Source organism: Trichechus manatus, unplaced genomic scaffold (genome assembly GCF_000243295.1).
Source record: "Trichechus manatus latirostris isolate Lorelei unplaced genomic scaffold, TriManLat1.0 scaffold00029, whole genome shotgun sequence".
NCBI lineage: Eukaryota > Metazoa > Chordata > Mammalia > Sirenia > Trichechidae > Trichechus > Trichechus manatus.
In genome coordinates this window covers 2,180,542-2,196,799 of record NW_004443965.1, presented here as the reverse complement: position 1 = coordinate 2,196,799, position 16,258 = coordinate 2,180,542, and the positions used below count along the sequence as shown (strand labels likewise).

The window sequence follows — 16,258 nt, the reverse complement described above, 5'->3', positions numbered from 1 at the left end:
AAACTGTATGGGGCATGACAGGGAGGGACAGTTAGAGACTACAACTGTTGAGAGACTGTGTGACAAGACAGAGGTGGCCATGTCAGAAGCTGGGAAAAGGGCTAATAGGAGGAATTAATGGATGCCAAGGCAGCAAACTAAGTAAGCTGCAAATTGCCATTATAACAGAAAGTGACCTGTGGACAATATGAGGCAACTGAATGTCTCCTAACCCGTTGTCAGTGACTTGAGTCTTTGGACCTTTGAAGCGGGTATGACCAGGGGCTGAAAAAGAAGTGGTGTCATTCAGGGCTTCTTTCCCAAGTGATTTTGGCTGGTAGGTGAAGGGTGGATGCAGTAGAAAATCTCTTCTCCATCCAGTAGTTTTTCCTGAGTGTGAGTATCATTGAGTCTTGTCCTTCTTGCAGACTAAAACTTCATGCCTTCAGGATTGGTCTTGTGTGTGTCCCATGACCCAAGGGAAAAGAGGTAGAGACCACCTAAACTTTGTCTTCCATTAAATACGTTTCCCATTTACTTTGATTATTGGCTGCAAAGTTATTTGAAATACCACATAACAATGTGACTTGTCCTCTCTCTCTCTCTTTTTTTTTGTTCCAAGAAGGAGGTTTAATGTAAAAGTCAGTGTATTAACAAAGAAACTTCCTGGTATACATGAGGTCTCCTGGGGAACAGAAAGAATAGGAGCAGATAAATAGAAATGATTACTAATGTAATTTCACCTTTGTCACAGGAATAGCACAACTGCCAACTGCATGTCTATTGTAGGGCTTTTTTCCCTCTGTTTGGCTAGAGACTGTATCCCTTCATAAGCAATAATATCTTTTCATTACAGAATCTCTAATTCTATTCCTAGTACTCATCTAATTATGTAATTCCTTTTCCCCCCAGGTGGAAATCCTTGATCAAAAGTTTCAGTCTTTCAATAATAATTATTTTTCTGAATCCTTCAGCAGCAGTCTAGCCAACCTTTCCTCACTAAGTCATTTTGCTTAATTAGGTCATTTGATTTATAGTTTATTAAATATAAAAACAAAAGCATCTCATTAAGTGGCATCTATTGTTGCATTTGCTTACTATGTATTTCTTTGAGTTACTGATACTAAATACTTTCATATATATTTGATTACATATTTAAGAAACAAAGGATCCCTGGGTGGTGCAAATGGTTAAGTGCTCGACTACTGTCTGAAAGGTTGGCGTTTTGAACCCCAACCAGAGGTGTCTCGGTAAACAGACCTGATGATCTGCTTCTGAAAGGTCACAGACAAGAAAACCCTATGGAGCAGTTCTACTCTGCACACATGGGGTCAACTTGATGGCGTAGGGTTAAGAGTTTGGCAGCTAACCAAAAGGTGGGCACTTCGAATCCATCAGGTGCTCCTTGGAAACCCTATGGGGCAGTTCTATTCTGTCCTATAGGGTCACTATGAGTCGGAATCTACTCGATGGCAATGGGTTTGGTTTTTTTTAACAATAACAACAAGAAACAAAAATCTTTTGTTCTTAAAATAGATCAGCAACATAAAAATCTAATCTTTGCAACTTTGCCTTTTCCTTTTCCAGTCTTTTACATGTTGACTTATAATTTGCTTGTTTTTCTATGTTTTGCTTCACTTAGATGTCATAGAAATAGGAAATAAAATTTCAATTTTTTTCTTCCTTAGAGTGCAAAAGCACTCTAAATAAGTAGTTTACAAACTTGAGTATGCTTCACAATCATCTGGGATGCTTGTTTAAAATGCAGATTATGGGACCCTTTCCTGATACAGGTATACTGGGGACAACACTTTGAGAAACACTGCTTGTAAAGATATGTTACGTAATTTCAATCTTACAGAAATGTAAAACATGCTAACGTGAATATTTAGAACATATGTGTGTGTTTTATTATATATATTTTTTCCTCAAGTTCTCATCACTTCATACTGCTGTTTCATAAGTCAATCTGGAAAAAGTGAGAGTTGATTCCCTGTCCTGAAAGATGAACAAATCAGGTGCCATGGGGTATTACAAAGCCTGATGGTTTCCTAACAATTAATTGGTCTTTCGGGTCTTTTGTGTGACCATTGGCTAATTACTTGTTTTCATTTCTATAATTTCTACCTGACCTTGGAAATAATAAACATCTAAGAGTTTCTTTGAAATTTTATGTGAGATGTACAAAGAATAACAGGAGGCCAGTACTTTTGAACTAGTTTAACTTCTTAAGAAATTGTTTTTATTAAAGAAATACATGAAGATGTTAAAATAAAATCTCCACTATTCCCACTTTTCTTCCCATATTGTCCTAAACTAGTTATCAGATTTGGGGGTTAACAAGTTGATCACATCATTGTGGCTATGTACATATTACTCACTGTTGAGAAAAATTATACTTTAATTTATTATTACATATTTATGAGTTATGGTTTTACTTCTTTTCTTAAACAACTTTTTTTGTTTTTCTTTTTCCTGGAATTAATGATGGCCTCACTCTCCTCTTTTTTATTTGTTTTATCTTTAATGAGCTTACCTTTTTCCAAATGCCCCAAATCTGTCAACAACTTGTTAATATTTCATAAAAAAGTAGATAATTTATCATTTCATTTTTACTGTTTGTTTTCCAAGCCAACTACGCAGCTGAATATCACTTATGTTGGATCCTATTTCCTGGATCACATGATGTCCTCTTTCTTGGTTTATTTACTCCTTCATTTTGCTGGAGCATTTCCTACGGTATCTTTCCAAGAAAGGGGGCATGGTAGTAACATCTTTTAGACTTTGTCTAAAAAAATTTTTTTACCCTCACTCTTCATTTTTTTTTGTACTGATTTATTTTATTTCATTGTTGTTGAGAATATACACAGCAAAACAGACACCAATTCAACTGTTTCTACATGCACAATTCAGTGACACTGATTACACTCTTCGAGTTGTGTAAACATTGTCACCCTCTTTTTCTGAGTTGTTCCCCCAACCTTTACATAAATTTACTGCCCCCTGAGGTTCTTATCTAACCTTTCAAGTTGTTGTCACTTTGATCCCGTATAGATAGTTCTTAAAAGAGTATAATGCTCAAAGCACACTTTTTTACTAGTTAAGCTAAACTATTGTTTGGTTTGAAGAAGACTTCAGGGGTGTTTTTGGTTTAAGTTTTAAAGATTATCTCAGGGCAACAGTTTCAGGGGTTCATCCAGCCCCCTTGGCTTCAGAAAGTCTGGAGTCCATGAGAATGTGAAATTATGTTCTGCATTTTCCCCCTTTTGATTAGGATTCTTCTATAGAATCTTTGATCAAAATGTTCAATAATAGTAGCTGGGTGCCGTCCAGTTCTTCACTCTTGATTTTTTGGTTAGTATAGATATCTCAGTTGAAAATAATTTTCTTCTCAATTTGAAGGCATGATTCTATTTTTTTCAGTTTCTATTTTCTTTTTGTTCTTTTCGCTTCCCCTTCCTTTCTTCCCTAAAAGGATCTCGAACTGAGTAGGTCCAAAACCAAAATCAAACTCTACCAGAAAATCCTAGTACCTCTACCTTTAAAATAGATTTGGAAATTCACAAGTTTTTACCAAGTCCAGCTCCTCCTTCTGGTCCAAACTATCATCATCCCTCATCTGAACTTCAAACTGGTCTTCCTGCTTCTGTGCTTCTTTTTTTTTTTTTTTTAAATAATAAAACATTTCAAAGAACCCATGTGCATTTTTATACTTTTTAATGACATAATCATGTTTTCATAAGTAATACATGGGATTGCTTTAAGTATTTTAAAACTATAAATAAATAGTATCATCCATATTCTTTTGCAACTTACTTTTTTCACTAAGCATCATTTGTTATCTGTGTTGATATCTATACTTCAATTTCATGTTGAATGTTATTTAGTATTTTCATTGTTTGTATAAATCAATTTTGGTGGAAGTAAATGCTGTTGGTGTCCTGTCCATGGCCCTTTGGTTTTCACTCTTTCTGTGCTGGCAGTCTTTTCTTCCTGCAAGCACCTTTGACTCTGCCTGAGGCCATCCTTTGACTGTGGAAATGTGCTCAGTCCATGGGTAGGGGGATACTGGGCACCTGATGCCCCTGAGAGCAGCCCTTTAAAACAATGCAAAGTGGAAATTGAAAGTTAAATATTCCAGCTTTCTTGCCTCCTCAGTGAGTGGGACAATCTCAAGATCTTTTTTACCATATCTTAGTGATTCCTAGTGGAGGGAGCCCCAGTTTCCCATAGCAGTAACCTGTTCATTAACTCATCCTGTACTGGATCCTGGGCCCCTCCCTATCTCACTTTGCTACTTCCTTACTGGTGTTTCTTGGGACCACCTACTGAATAAACCACTTGGACTCACATCCAAGTACCAGGGTCTGCTTCTAGAGGAACCCAAACTAAGACAGTACCAAAGGTAAAGATGGACTATAGCACATTTTCAGGATGGGATTCTGGGATTAACATCACTTACTGGCTAGAGGGAAACAACGACCCCTTTGCTTGTGATAAACGAGATAGTAATAACTCCTTGTGAGTTGTATTACTACAGTTACTGAGAACTTTAGTGTATTTGGATGGAGTACAGGTGGAAGGGGGTCATGGGTTATGCAAATTAAAAGTGGCTTCAGGATTGTGATTTTCTATTGTGGAGGCTGATGTCAGCCTTCTCACCCATTCTTGAACTTTTTGGTTATCTAAATCAAGCAATATTTTTGTTGGTGTCCAATCTCTCTCTTCAATAGAAATACAATGGTCTCTTAGCCATCCCTTCAGATCCCCACAAGTCCAGACTACCCGGTTGCCATTCTGGTCTTGCCTCTGCTATTACAGAATTCCATCATCCCCACTGGGAGCCTATTTACTCAGGAGCATCTCCTACTTGACTTACAGAGGATGGCCTCCACCAACCCTTTCAATCATGCCAGTGCCTTCCCCACCCCTCCCCCATAAGCACTCATTATTTTTAGTGAAAGGAGGGAACTCTGGGCTCTCCATTGTCAGCTACTGGGTTCTCTGTCTGAAACTGTAAATCTGTTCTAACATGTCCAATCCTCTGAGCATTTTGACCCCTTTCTCAGTAGTTTGCCAAAGAATTTCTGGTATCCTCACCTTGTTTACAGTAAGCCATGGTTGTTTCTAAGTGATAATGAGGCATACTAGCAGTGTGATACGATAGTTCTAGGCACCCTTACCAGGATTTTAAATTCTTTATCACAACAGAGTGCCTCTATATCAATAAACTCACCCCTGTATAGTCTTATATTCACCCCTTCTCCTTTCCTGGTCCAGACTCAAGATACATTTCCAGGCTAATATGCTGTCACCTATAGGGTTACTATGAGTCGTTATTGATTCTCCGGCAACTTTTTTTTGTTTTAATTAGCTAGAAGTCGGGGCAGTGGTGGTTCAGTGGTAGCACTTTTGCCTTCAATGCGGGAGAACAGGTTTGATTCAGAAAATCAGCCAATGAAAATCCTCTGGATCACAAGGGTCTTACCCCCAACTGGTCATGGGGATGGCACAGGACCGGGCAGCGTTCGTTCCATTGTACATGGGGTTCCTATGAGTCGGGAGTGGACTCCATGGCAGCTAAAGACAATTAGCCAGGACCTGTAACTCTTTAGGGGAACAATCCTTGTCTTCCTTTACAGGGACATCACTTCCTGCTTAGGTCATAATGAGCCTTGAACCTAGTTATTAATCTAGAAGCAATGAAAGGGAGTAGGGGCAGATTTTGAGGACAAGCATCATTTTGTGAATCATTTGGTTACTTGGAGGGCTGTCAGTTTTGAGTGGGGCCCAGAGCAAAAGACTAACAATAGGTTAAGGCTGCAGTATGAGTGGCCTTACTATTTGAACTATATGGCCCAACAGACCTGATGGTGCTAGAGGTATCTGCAGTAGACAAAAATCTCATGCGGTAAGTTACAGGGCAGAGTCCTAGAGCTCTAGAGCAAAGTCATGTCATCTGCAGCAGAGAATTATTCATCACATGAAAGGCAGGTCTTGGTATGCTACTAGGCCCTAGTAGAGACTGAGTGTCTGACCAGGGGACAAGTAGCTGTGTGCTGGAGCTGCCCATTATAAGCAGGTCTTAAAGTTGAATGGGCAGAGTAGTAATCTATTATATGATGAAAATGGATGGTACATTTGGAAATTGACTTAAGCACATGTGAAAAATCACAAGTTACCCAAAAAGTGCCCTGGATCCCCACATCACTTTCCACTGTTGTACTAATACCTCTCCCTCAGCTCAAATCTATTCCTCCAGGGGTTCCTTAAAACCAGTTGATGGAGGAAGAAACAAAACCTCAAGCCTGCTACACAGAATACTTAGCTCATTATGTTGGTTTTGTTTGAAAATAGATTGCTGCTGCACCAGATTTCCAACAGTAGCCCCAAATAACAGTGGATTTTCCCTTGAAAATCCTCCCAGTGGGCAGAGCTTTGAGCAGAACACCTGATCAACGTGGTGTGGAGGGAAAAGTGACCTGAGGTGAGGATACACACACATTCCTGGGCAATGGTGAATCCTTACTTAGCTGGTTGGTCAGGAACCAAAGGAGCAAGATTGAAAGGTTGGAGATAACAAGGCGTGGGGAAGAGGCATGTGGATGGACCTATGAGAGTGTCTCACATCAATGCCCACCAGAAAGCACCCACCACAGAGGAGACACTGAACTGCTAGGTGGACAGATGACTCATCCAGTGGACACCAACCTCTGTTCTCAGCCATCTTAGTGCTTGTACAATGGACCCACATAGGGAGTAGTCATGATGTCAGGGAGAGGACATGTATGGCCAGTAGTAGGGGCTCATTCTTACTAAAACTGATCTAGTACTGCTGTTGCTGAAAGACAGTTTAGTGTCAGCAGTATGCTGAACCCTCAGTATAGTACCAACCCTTGAGATTAACCAGCCTTTTGTTGGCATGTTGATTTCATCAACCCCTGGCACTCTGTAGGGAAGAATTTGTCCTTACTGGGACAGATATGTATTCAAGGTATGGTTTTTCCTAGGTGAGCACCACTCTCCAAAGGCTCACAGTGTCTGATTTATTGGCCTGGGATCATACATGTCCCCCAGGACCAAGGAGCCCACTTACAGCAAAGGAGGAAAAACAGTGGGCACATGACCATAAAATCCACTTCTCTTATCCTACTAGGCATATCACCTGGAGGAGCTGACCTAGAAGAATGTTGGATGGCCTCTTACTGGTGCAGTTAAGGTTCCAGCTAACATTTTTCAGAGTTGGGGTGCTGTCTTTCATATGTGGTATATATTCTGAATTAATGCCATATTATGTTGTGTCCCCAGGTCTCAGAACTAAAGAAGTATGATTGGCCCTTCTCACCATTATTTCCAATGATCCACTTAGGAGAATGTTTCTTTTCTTTGGACAAATTTTTCTTTTTTTTAAATTGTACTTTAGATGAAGGTTTACAGAACTATCTTCTCATTAAACAATTAGTACACATACTGTTTTGTGACATTGGTTATCAACCCCATGACATGTCAACACTCTCCCTTCTCGACCTTAGGTTCCCAATAACCAGCTTTCCTATCCCCTCCTGCCTTCTAGTCCTTGCCCCTGGGCTGGTGTGTTCCTTTAGTCTCATGTTGTTTTATGGACCTGTTTAATTTTGGCTGAAGGGTGAACCTCAGGAGAGACGAGACTTCATTACTGAGCTAAAAGGGTGTCCATACAAGTTATCCTTGCAGCTTTAGGATCTGTAGGACTAGAGTCTTGGTTTCTGGAGAAGAAGATGGGGAATGTTACCGGAATTCAGCTAAAGCTGCTACCTATTCATTTTTGGCTTTTCACGTGAAACAGGAATAGACCAGGAGGCAAAGAAAGGAATAGATACACAAGTAGAAATAATTGACCCTGACGATAGGAGACATGGTTCCTGCTGTGATATAATGGGGGAAGGGAGGAATAAGTTTGGAACTCAGTACGTATTGGTGGGCCTTTGAGTACTTCCTTTCCCCAAGATAAGGGATCAGGCAACTGCAGCAACCATGACTAACAAAGGCACGGTGATCAGAGGCTCAGATCATTCAGGGATGAAGGTCTGAGTTACCTTTCCAGGGAAGCAACCTAGACCAGCAGAAGTGCTCACTGAGAGTAAGGGGGAGATGATGAATATTAATTATGGCCTTGTGTCAACTACAGCAGCAGGGACTGAGGTTTGTCTCACTCTCCTTCTAGTCTTTTTTTTTTTTTTGAATAGCGGTTAGCCATTACTTTGAATAACCAGTGACAGGACAGAGTGAACTTAATGTTGGGCACAAGAGGATTTAAGTGTTGGAAGGGATCCAGTTGCCGTCGAGTTGATTCTGACTCATGGCAACCCCATGTGTGTGAGTAGACCTGTGCTCCATAGGGTTTTCAATAGCTGACTTTTCGTAGATCAAGCCTTTCCTTCCGAGGTGCCTCTGGGTGGACGTGAACTGCCAACTTTTCAGTTAGTAGCTGAGTGCATTAATCATTTGCACCACCCAGGGGCTCCACTGAAAGGAACAGACTATAGCAAATGTTGTTAGTGCCTGTCCATATTCCCTGAGCAATCACTGTTCCTGTGCACACCTACAACTTCTTACTGTAAGCACCTGGGACTCTGCAGAGCTTCTGTAGCTGCTAGAATGTGTTCAGCCCATAGGCAGGGGAGGGAGTTGACAACTCTGGGAACAGTTCTCAAACTGATGAGTGGATGATAAATACCCTAGCTTCCTTCCCCTTCATGTCACAGATGTCACAGCACGATAGAGCCTGTTATCTAATGGGAATTTGCTCATTGACCTTGAACTGGCTTTCTCACCTTCCCAGTTTTACTTTTCCACGCCCGGATTGGATGCTTTGTGGTATTGTTGTTAGTTGCCGTCGAGTCTATTCCGACTCAACCACTTACACTCAAATTCTAGTCTGGGTTGCTTTAGGGGGAACCCAATCTAAGACAGTAATACGCTCATTTTCCTGTTACTGGGTTTCCAGGTTGTTTGCAATTTTGCATTATTACAAATAAGTAGCAACATTCTGCTACAAATCACCCAGTACATATCTAGGTTTTCTCTTGGTATTTACCCAGGAGTGGAACAGCTAGGTTGAAAGGTATGCGCATCTTCAATCTTATTAAGTACTGCCAAAAATTTAGAAGTTTGATAATGTCAAGTATTGGTAAGAATGCCGTACCTGATGGGTGTGATATGGTACATTGCTGTGGTTTTAATTTACATATGCCTAAGGACTAGTGAAGAATTGACGCCTTTGAACTGTGGTGTTGGCGAAGAATATTGAATATACCATGGACTGCCAAAGAAACAAACAACTTTGTCTTGGAAGAAGTACAGGCAAGGATGTAGAGGCAAGGGTGGCCGGACTACATCTTACATACTTTGGACATATTACCAGGAGGGATCAGTTCCTGGAGAAGGACATCATGCTTGGTAAAGTAGAGGGTCAGCAAAAAAGAGAAAGACCTTCAACGAGATGGACTGACACAGTGGCTGCAACAATAGGCTCAAGCGTAACGATTGTGAGCATGGTGCAGGACTGCGCAGTGTTTCGTTCTGTAGTACATAGGGTCGCTATGAGTCGGAACTGACTTGATGGCACCTAACAAAAAACAACAAACACTAGTGGGAATATACATCTCTTCATATATTTATTGGCCAGTTGAGTGTCGAGTTCTATAAATTCTGGATAATATTTCTGGTTATATTCATGGCAGATAGCACTACTGTTTTCTTGTGGTTTGTAAATCCTATGCAGTCCATTGATTCCTATTTCTTTGTGTGACCTGCTTTTTTTCCCACTGCTATAGGAGATTTTAGGAAAGTACTCTTCACTCCTGATGTTCTGCATCCTAATTTTTACTGCTGAACATAAGGGCCCAATTTATTATCTTAAATAATTCTTTTTCCATGAAAATAAAGTTTCACAAATGCTAATCATAATAAAAATACCCAATGAGGAAAATAACATCTCCAACATCACTACTGTCAACCAGCACTACATATTTTTTCTACACATACTAATATTTATTAAAAATTCTGGGTACTGTACACAATTTGCTTCTTTCACTTAGCAATCTTTGGCATTTTTCTGTCAGTATCTCACTCTTTTTAGCTGCTGTAGAATATTAAATTATATATATAGGTTGATCATTTATTGATCAACATTTGGGCTGTTTCCAAGCTTTAAAAAATGCTGCAATACATATTCTTGAGCTCATCTCTTGGTTCAAAATTAATTTCTAGAAGTGGAATTTCCGAGTTCAAAACCAGAACATTTTGAATTTTGATATTGTTAATTTATACTTTAAAATGGTTGTAATAATTTACAATACAGAAAAAAGCTATTTCTTTGGATATCATAATAATTAATCTTTGCCAACATAATGGGTAAAAAATATTTTAATTTTCATTTTGTGAAGTTTATTTTCTAACTTAAATTCTGGTTTCTAGCAATATCCATTCTTAATTCATTACTTCTTTGAATTTTTAATTTTAGCCATTATGCTTGCTATTAGATTCCTTTTTGTTTTTTTGAAAAGAGAGCAGTCTATTCTTGTTCTCTCATTGTGATATCCCGTGGAATTTCATCGAAGATCAAAAACAGAATTTTTAAAGGTCTCAGACGTTTTCTTCTCTTTTTTACCATCAAAACGTTAGTCTTCTACCTGCCTTTTTACCGTCCCTACTGAATATACTGGAGTTCTCAACTCACTCATACCCTGTCCGGGTGAACAGAACTTTTATCAGAAGTATGATTTACTCAGAATAATTCACAGTCCCTATTTTGATATAATTTTCATTTAAAATCTAAGTTGCTGTTCTTCTGTTTGTAATGGATTCCCACCATTTTGTTTAATCTGTCTCGCTCTATCTCTATGGGCCCTGATTTCATTTCATGCTCCCAGGGGACTCTCTTACTTTGGCTGTCTTTGTAGGTATGCCACCCTAGGCAGGTATACAGCCAGTCCTGGCCCTTGATGGTTTTCACTACACTTAGTAGTTATGGCAAGAGATGTTTCACAAATGGTGTCTGATATAGTCCATTAGGAGTGATGAAAGAAAAACCAACAAACAAAAGAAAAGCTTCTTAGAAAAAATCATCCACAGATCTAAAGTCAATAGTCTTTTTTTCTAATGTTAAAATACATAATTTTTTGGAGAGGAAGAGAACAATTTGAAATAAATCAGAAAATGCCTTCATATTAATCATTCTTTTCATATACTTCAAATTTGTACTTAATGCCTTTCTCTTCCTGGACATCAGAAAGAACACCTGGGTATCTGTAAAAGGAAAATGTGCATAGTTAAATAATGTGTCAGTGAAAAACAGTTTTCCTGACTCTCAGCCAAAACTTATCAACAGTGTATAAAGTAAATAAAAGTTTTCCTTTCTTCTTTTTTCTTCACTATAGTAAGCCAGTGTTAAGTTGGGTGAATATTGTACAAATACACTACATATGAAAATCGTTAAGAAGAAATTCAAACTCTATAGAAGATTAGAAAATAAAAAGTGTAATTTCTCCTTCTCCTTTGCTTCTAACTCCTAATTCTTTCTCCCAAAACTAACCACTGTTAGCAGCTTCTCTTGTGTCTTTCCACTCTATCATCCAGCTAATATGAAATTTCTTAAGAACTTTTCTAAGTTCTTGGTATCAAATTTCTTGTGTTGGCAAAAGAAAAATAAAATACAAGCCTTGCTTGTTTAAAGCAAAACAAGTGATAAGCCTTGTATGATGATAGACTCTTGATTTCTGTTTACCTGTTCTAATTCCCCAATATGTGGCTTACTGCAACTCTTTTGCTAAAATCTGAGAAATTTTCTTCTCCCTAACTTAGGTCCGAGTTTTCTCCAGCTTCTGATTCAAAGCCCAGGTCCTCCACTGGAGGTTGTTCTGACCACTCCAGTCTACAAGCATTCCCATTTGGCTCCTACTCTTGGTGTACTTCCTCCGTGTGGTTCAGGCTGCATTTCAGTACACCAGGGTGGTGGTTAGGGACACTTGTTTCAGTCAGACTAGTGTTTGACTCTGGTTCCGCTGTGTGACACTGTCTCTCAGCCTGCTTATCAATAAACAGTCTTCATTCTTGCAAAGCATTTAGCATTGTGCCTGAAATGTGAGGTGCTCTGCAAATGTTACCCACTGATATTATTAGTTTGTTTTGTCCCCCTATTTTCTAAACTCCTTGTAGGTCAGGGGTCATACAGGAAAAAATGTTAAATCTCAGGATCTCTAACATAATGCTGAATTGACTAATTAGAGATTATGTCATTTTGCTGAAAAACAACACTAGAGACATGAAGTAATAATAGCATAGTGATGTGTAAGGAAAAGGTGTTTTCTCTGGAAAGATTTGTATTTCAGAGGAAGAAGCTGTGTTTCTATATACCAGACATTTTTTCATCTGTTTTTGGTCCACTGTGTCAGTAGTAGTATATCCTTCTTCCCTCAAACTTCCATCTTTTTAAAGAAATAATTTTACTAGGCCAACTTTAAATCGTAATTTTAATTTCTTTGGAATGAGTCACAAAAAGCAACATTTACATTTTTTCCTCTAATTCTCAGGAGTGTCAAGATTCATCAGTTATTAAGACAAAAGCAAATTATCAAGAGGTTATTTCTGAAACCATGAATAATAACAACTTAGTAATGACTATGCTATTGGCATGGTATTTGTTTTAAGTTGTCAAGGATCCTAAAGGGTCACAGCTATGAAAACTGAGAGCAATAGGATTTGGAAGGGTATTTAATATGAAGCTGGTTCACATAATAATCTATTCTTCTTGTTAGTAGCAAAGAAAAAGATAAATGAGGCACAATAGAGATCGATAGTCACACAAGGTAAGAATCATGAATCTAAGCAGTAGAGAAAATATATAAAGGTGTGACAAAGTAATACAACCGATTTCCACGTAAGTACGTGAAATCATATCAACATAAGTGTGATTTTTGCAAGTAGTCACTTTTGGAGACTATAATCAAAAGCCTGCATTTTAACAGTTTAGAAACTTATGAGTTGTTATAATTTCCAATTTTCTTTAAAGCTAGTTAAGCGCTAAAGACAATCAGTCAAACATTTCATTTGATTAAAGACTATTACTTTAATGCTTGACCATGCATTTATTCAGACTTGGTTCTGAATGTTCTTTTAGAGGGCATTTTAAAAAACAAATTTACATGCAGAGAATAATGACTTGCTACAACTGAGAATATCTGAAAGAATGTGCCGATCTAAAAGAAAGCTGGTCTAAAAGCATGGAGCTACTTAATTTCTCTTACTTTTATTCTCCGTAGCCAACAACTGAAAAGTGTTCTAAACTAAAATTTTATAAATTTTCAAAATCGGGCAGCCTCATGCTAAAAACTGCAACTACAGTAAAGCAAATGTAACCTGTTTCTTCTATCCATCTCCACCATTGCTACCGCCTTAATCCAAGTCTCTTCATCTTTCACTTGAACTACTTCAATAACTTCCTAACTGGTCCTCCTGCTTCACTCTTGTCCCCCTACAATCTACTCTTCATAAAGTAGCTAGAACAATGGCACTCTCTTTTCAGAACCATCTAAACCTCTGCTTGGACTGTACCACCCTCCCCCACGCCCAGCTCACAATCCTCACAGTGGCCTTTAGGCTTCGGGAATACGCCAAGCTTGTTCTGTCCTCAGGCCTCTGTACTAGCTATTTCCTGTGTCTAGAATGCTCTTCCCTGCTCTTTGCATGACTGGCTTCCCGTCATTTAGATCTCAATGTAGACCTCAATCATGTCTTAGGAGAGGACTTCTCAGACTACACAGTATCTACCACATTACGATATTCTAATTCTCTGCATAGCACCTCTTCCGATGTATCTCTGTTGTTACCTTCCTCTTCTACTAGAATGAATGTAGGCTTCTGGGAAGCAGGGACATCACCTGTCTTGGTAATGACTGCTTCCCCAGTGCCTAGAACAGTGTCAGATGCTGAAAATAAATCTCGTAGAACGAATTAATGACTACTCTTCTGTATTTCAGTAAAATCATTACTTGGAACATTCCCAAGTCTATTATAGCAGATTTCCAAAAATTCCTATGGTAGCTATAATTAAGATACATTGCTACCCTGAATTCAGTCTGAAAAGACATGATCTTTTCTACACACCTACCCTCGCTTATTGACTATCTTATTATCTGACATTTCGCATTTACGACAATAGTAAAAAAAGTCTACTATCTGACTACTTTGCACACTAACGATGTTCGTCTGGCAGTAATGAACACCGAGGTTTAAGGTGAGAGTAACGCTGGCTGTGACGATTATGTGTCAACTTGGCTGGGTCACGATTCTCAGTGGTTTGGCAGTTATGTAATGATGTAATTTGGCAGTTATGTAATGATGTAGCATCCTCCATTTGTGATCTGATGTGGGTGGTCATCCTCCATTTTTGCATAATGTCGATTTTCACATAACGACCTGTCTTTGGAACCTAACCATGTCAATAAGTGAGGAATGAGTGTAGTTCCTAAGCAGAAATCCTAAATAAGTACTTCAGATTAATTAATAACATTTACTTACTCTGGAAGAAGTTTATATTTCTTGAAATCAATTTCAGGAAAAAATGTGTCGCTTTCAAATTCCTGCATGATCCTTGTCACGAACAGTCTAAGATGGCCTGGGTGGTTCATGGCTTCCTTTGAAATAAGACAAAAGGTATCTCAATTTCCTTATTTAATCTGTGTCAAAAGACATAAGAACTGTAATTGTTTTTTATATTAGATATTTAAGTTTGTAGTAGGTATTAAAAGACATACTGCCTACCTTGTTACCTTCAAAGCATGCTATGTAAATATTCTATCGTTTAGTTTGGGGTCCCGAAAAGCATGCCTTAGTTATGTTGAGAATAGCACTAACCACTATGAGTAATTATGAGACTGAATTTAAATATATTCTGGCCTCTAGTTTGCTTATAAGAACTCCTTTTTAACTTAAGCATTCAGTTTTGTTTTGTTTTGTTTTTTCCTGTTTGGTTGTTGTTTTAAGAATTAAGAATCTCAAATTACCTAGTTACTCTCCATAGAAAAATTTACGTATGTGTGCATGGATAAGGAGCCCTGGTGCAGTGGTTAACAGCTTGGCTGCTAACCAAAAGGTCTGCAGTTTGAATTCACCAGCCGCTCCTTGGAAACGCTATGGGGCAGTACTACACTGTCCTATAGGGTGACTATGAGTCGAAATCAACTCGCCAGCAATGAGCTTGTTTTTTTTAATCCGGATAAGATAGTACAATTTCATGAGACCTTAACTCATGAAAACCCCCTGGGCATACTTTGTACATTTACATAAAATTTAGTAATGCTTCCATTTCTCAGGAAATAGTTACAATGTTAGTGGGTAATTTATCCTGCCTCTTGTTGCTAAATGATTGTACTTGGCCTTTTATTACTAATGACTGTTGTAACTACTGCCTAAAGTACTGTTGATAGTTCCTACAGAAAAAACTGCCTTGGGACAGTTAAAATTAAAATTTTAATAAAAAGTCATGACTCCTAATTGTAGCTCCAAGACAGCAATAACTCTTGATCTTCAAATAGCTTAAAGGGGGAAAAAATACTTTCAGTACTCATTATCCATAAAATCCAAAAAAGGACCTAGAGCAAATTTTACTTTTTATTTTCAGTAGTACAGCTTATATTAAATCATTTATTCTCTTGCCTCAATCAAATAAATATTCTACCATTTCTTACAGTAACAAAAATTACAAAAACTGAACAGGACTAACCATAGCAGTATTCGAAGTTCTGTATCAAAGTTGATAATATAAGGCAGATGAAGGTAAACTTGTTCTGTAAAGGGCCAGATGGTCAATGTTTTAGGCTTTGTGGGCCATACAGTTTCTTATCTTTGTAGGCAAGAGCAACCATAACCAAAAAAGCAAACCTATTGCCACTGAATTGATTCCAACTCATAGGGACCCTATAGGACAGAGCAGAACTGCCCCATAGAGTTTCCAAGGCTGTAAATCTTTATGGAAGCAGACTGCCATATCTTTGTCCTGCAGAGTGGCTGGTGGGTTCTAACTGCCAACCTTTCAGTTGGCAGCCGAGCACTTAACCAGTGTGCCATCAGGGCTCAAAAGCAACCATAGGTAATACAAAATGAATGATTCTGGCCGTATTCCAATGAAACTTTATTTACAAAAACAGGCTGGTGCCCGTAAAACCAAATGAGACTAACGAGGTACAGGAGTCCAGTGACAAGGGCCAGAAGGCAGAAGGGGACAAGGAAGCTGGTGATA

General features: G+C 38.6%; 1 protein-coding gene across 3 annotated transcripts in view; it reads right to left on the bottom strand.

The window, feature by feature from the left end:
* Nucleotides 1-9,561: 9,561 nt before the first annotated feature.
* The window catches only part of DHFR (dihydrofolate reductase), a 21,474-nt gene continuing 14,777 nt past the window's right edge, over nt 9,562-16,258 (bottom strand). For 2 of the 3 annotated variants that reach the window (XM_023729466.1, XM_004374458.2), the window contains exons 6-7: nt 14,539-14,654; nt 9,563-11,268 (exon numbers count right to left, since the gene is read on the bottom strand). In XM_023729466.1, the coding sequence (XP_023585234.1) occupies nt 11,190-11,268; nt 14,539-14,654 (195 nt within the window). In that variant the 3' untranslated portion in view covers nt 9,563-11,189. Of the gene's footprint in view, nt 11,269-14,538; nt 14,655-16,258 lie in introns of all 3 variants that reach the window. The other variant, XM_023729465.1, reaches the window with a different exon arrangement.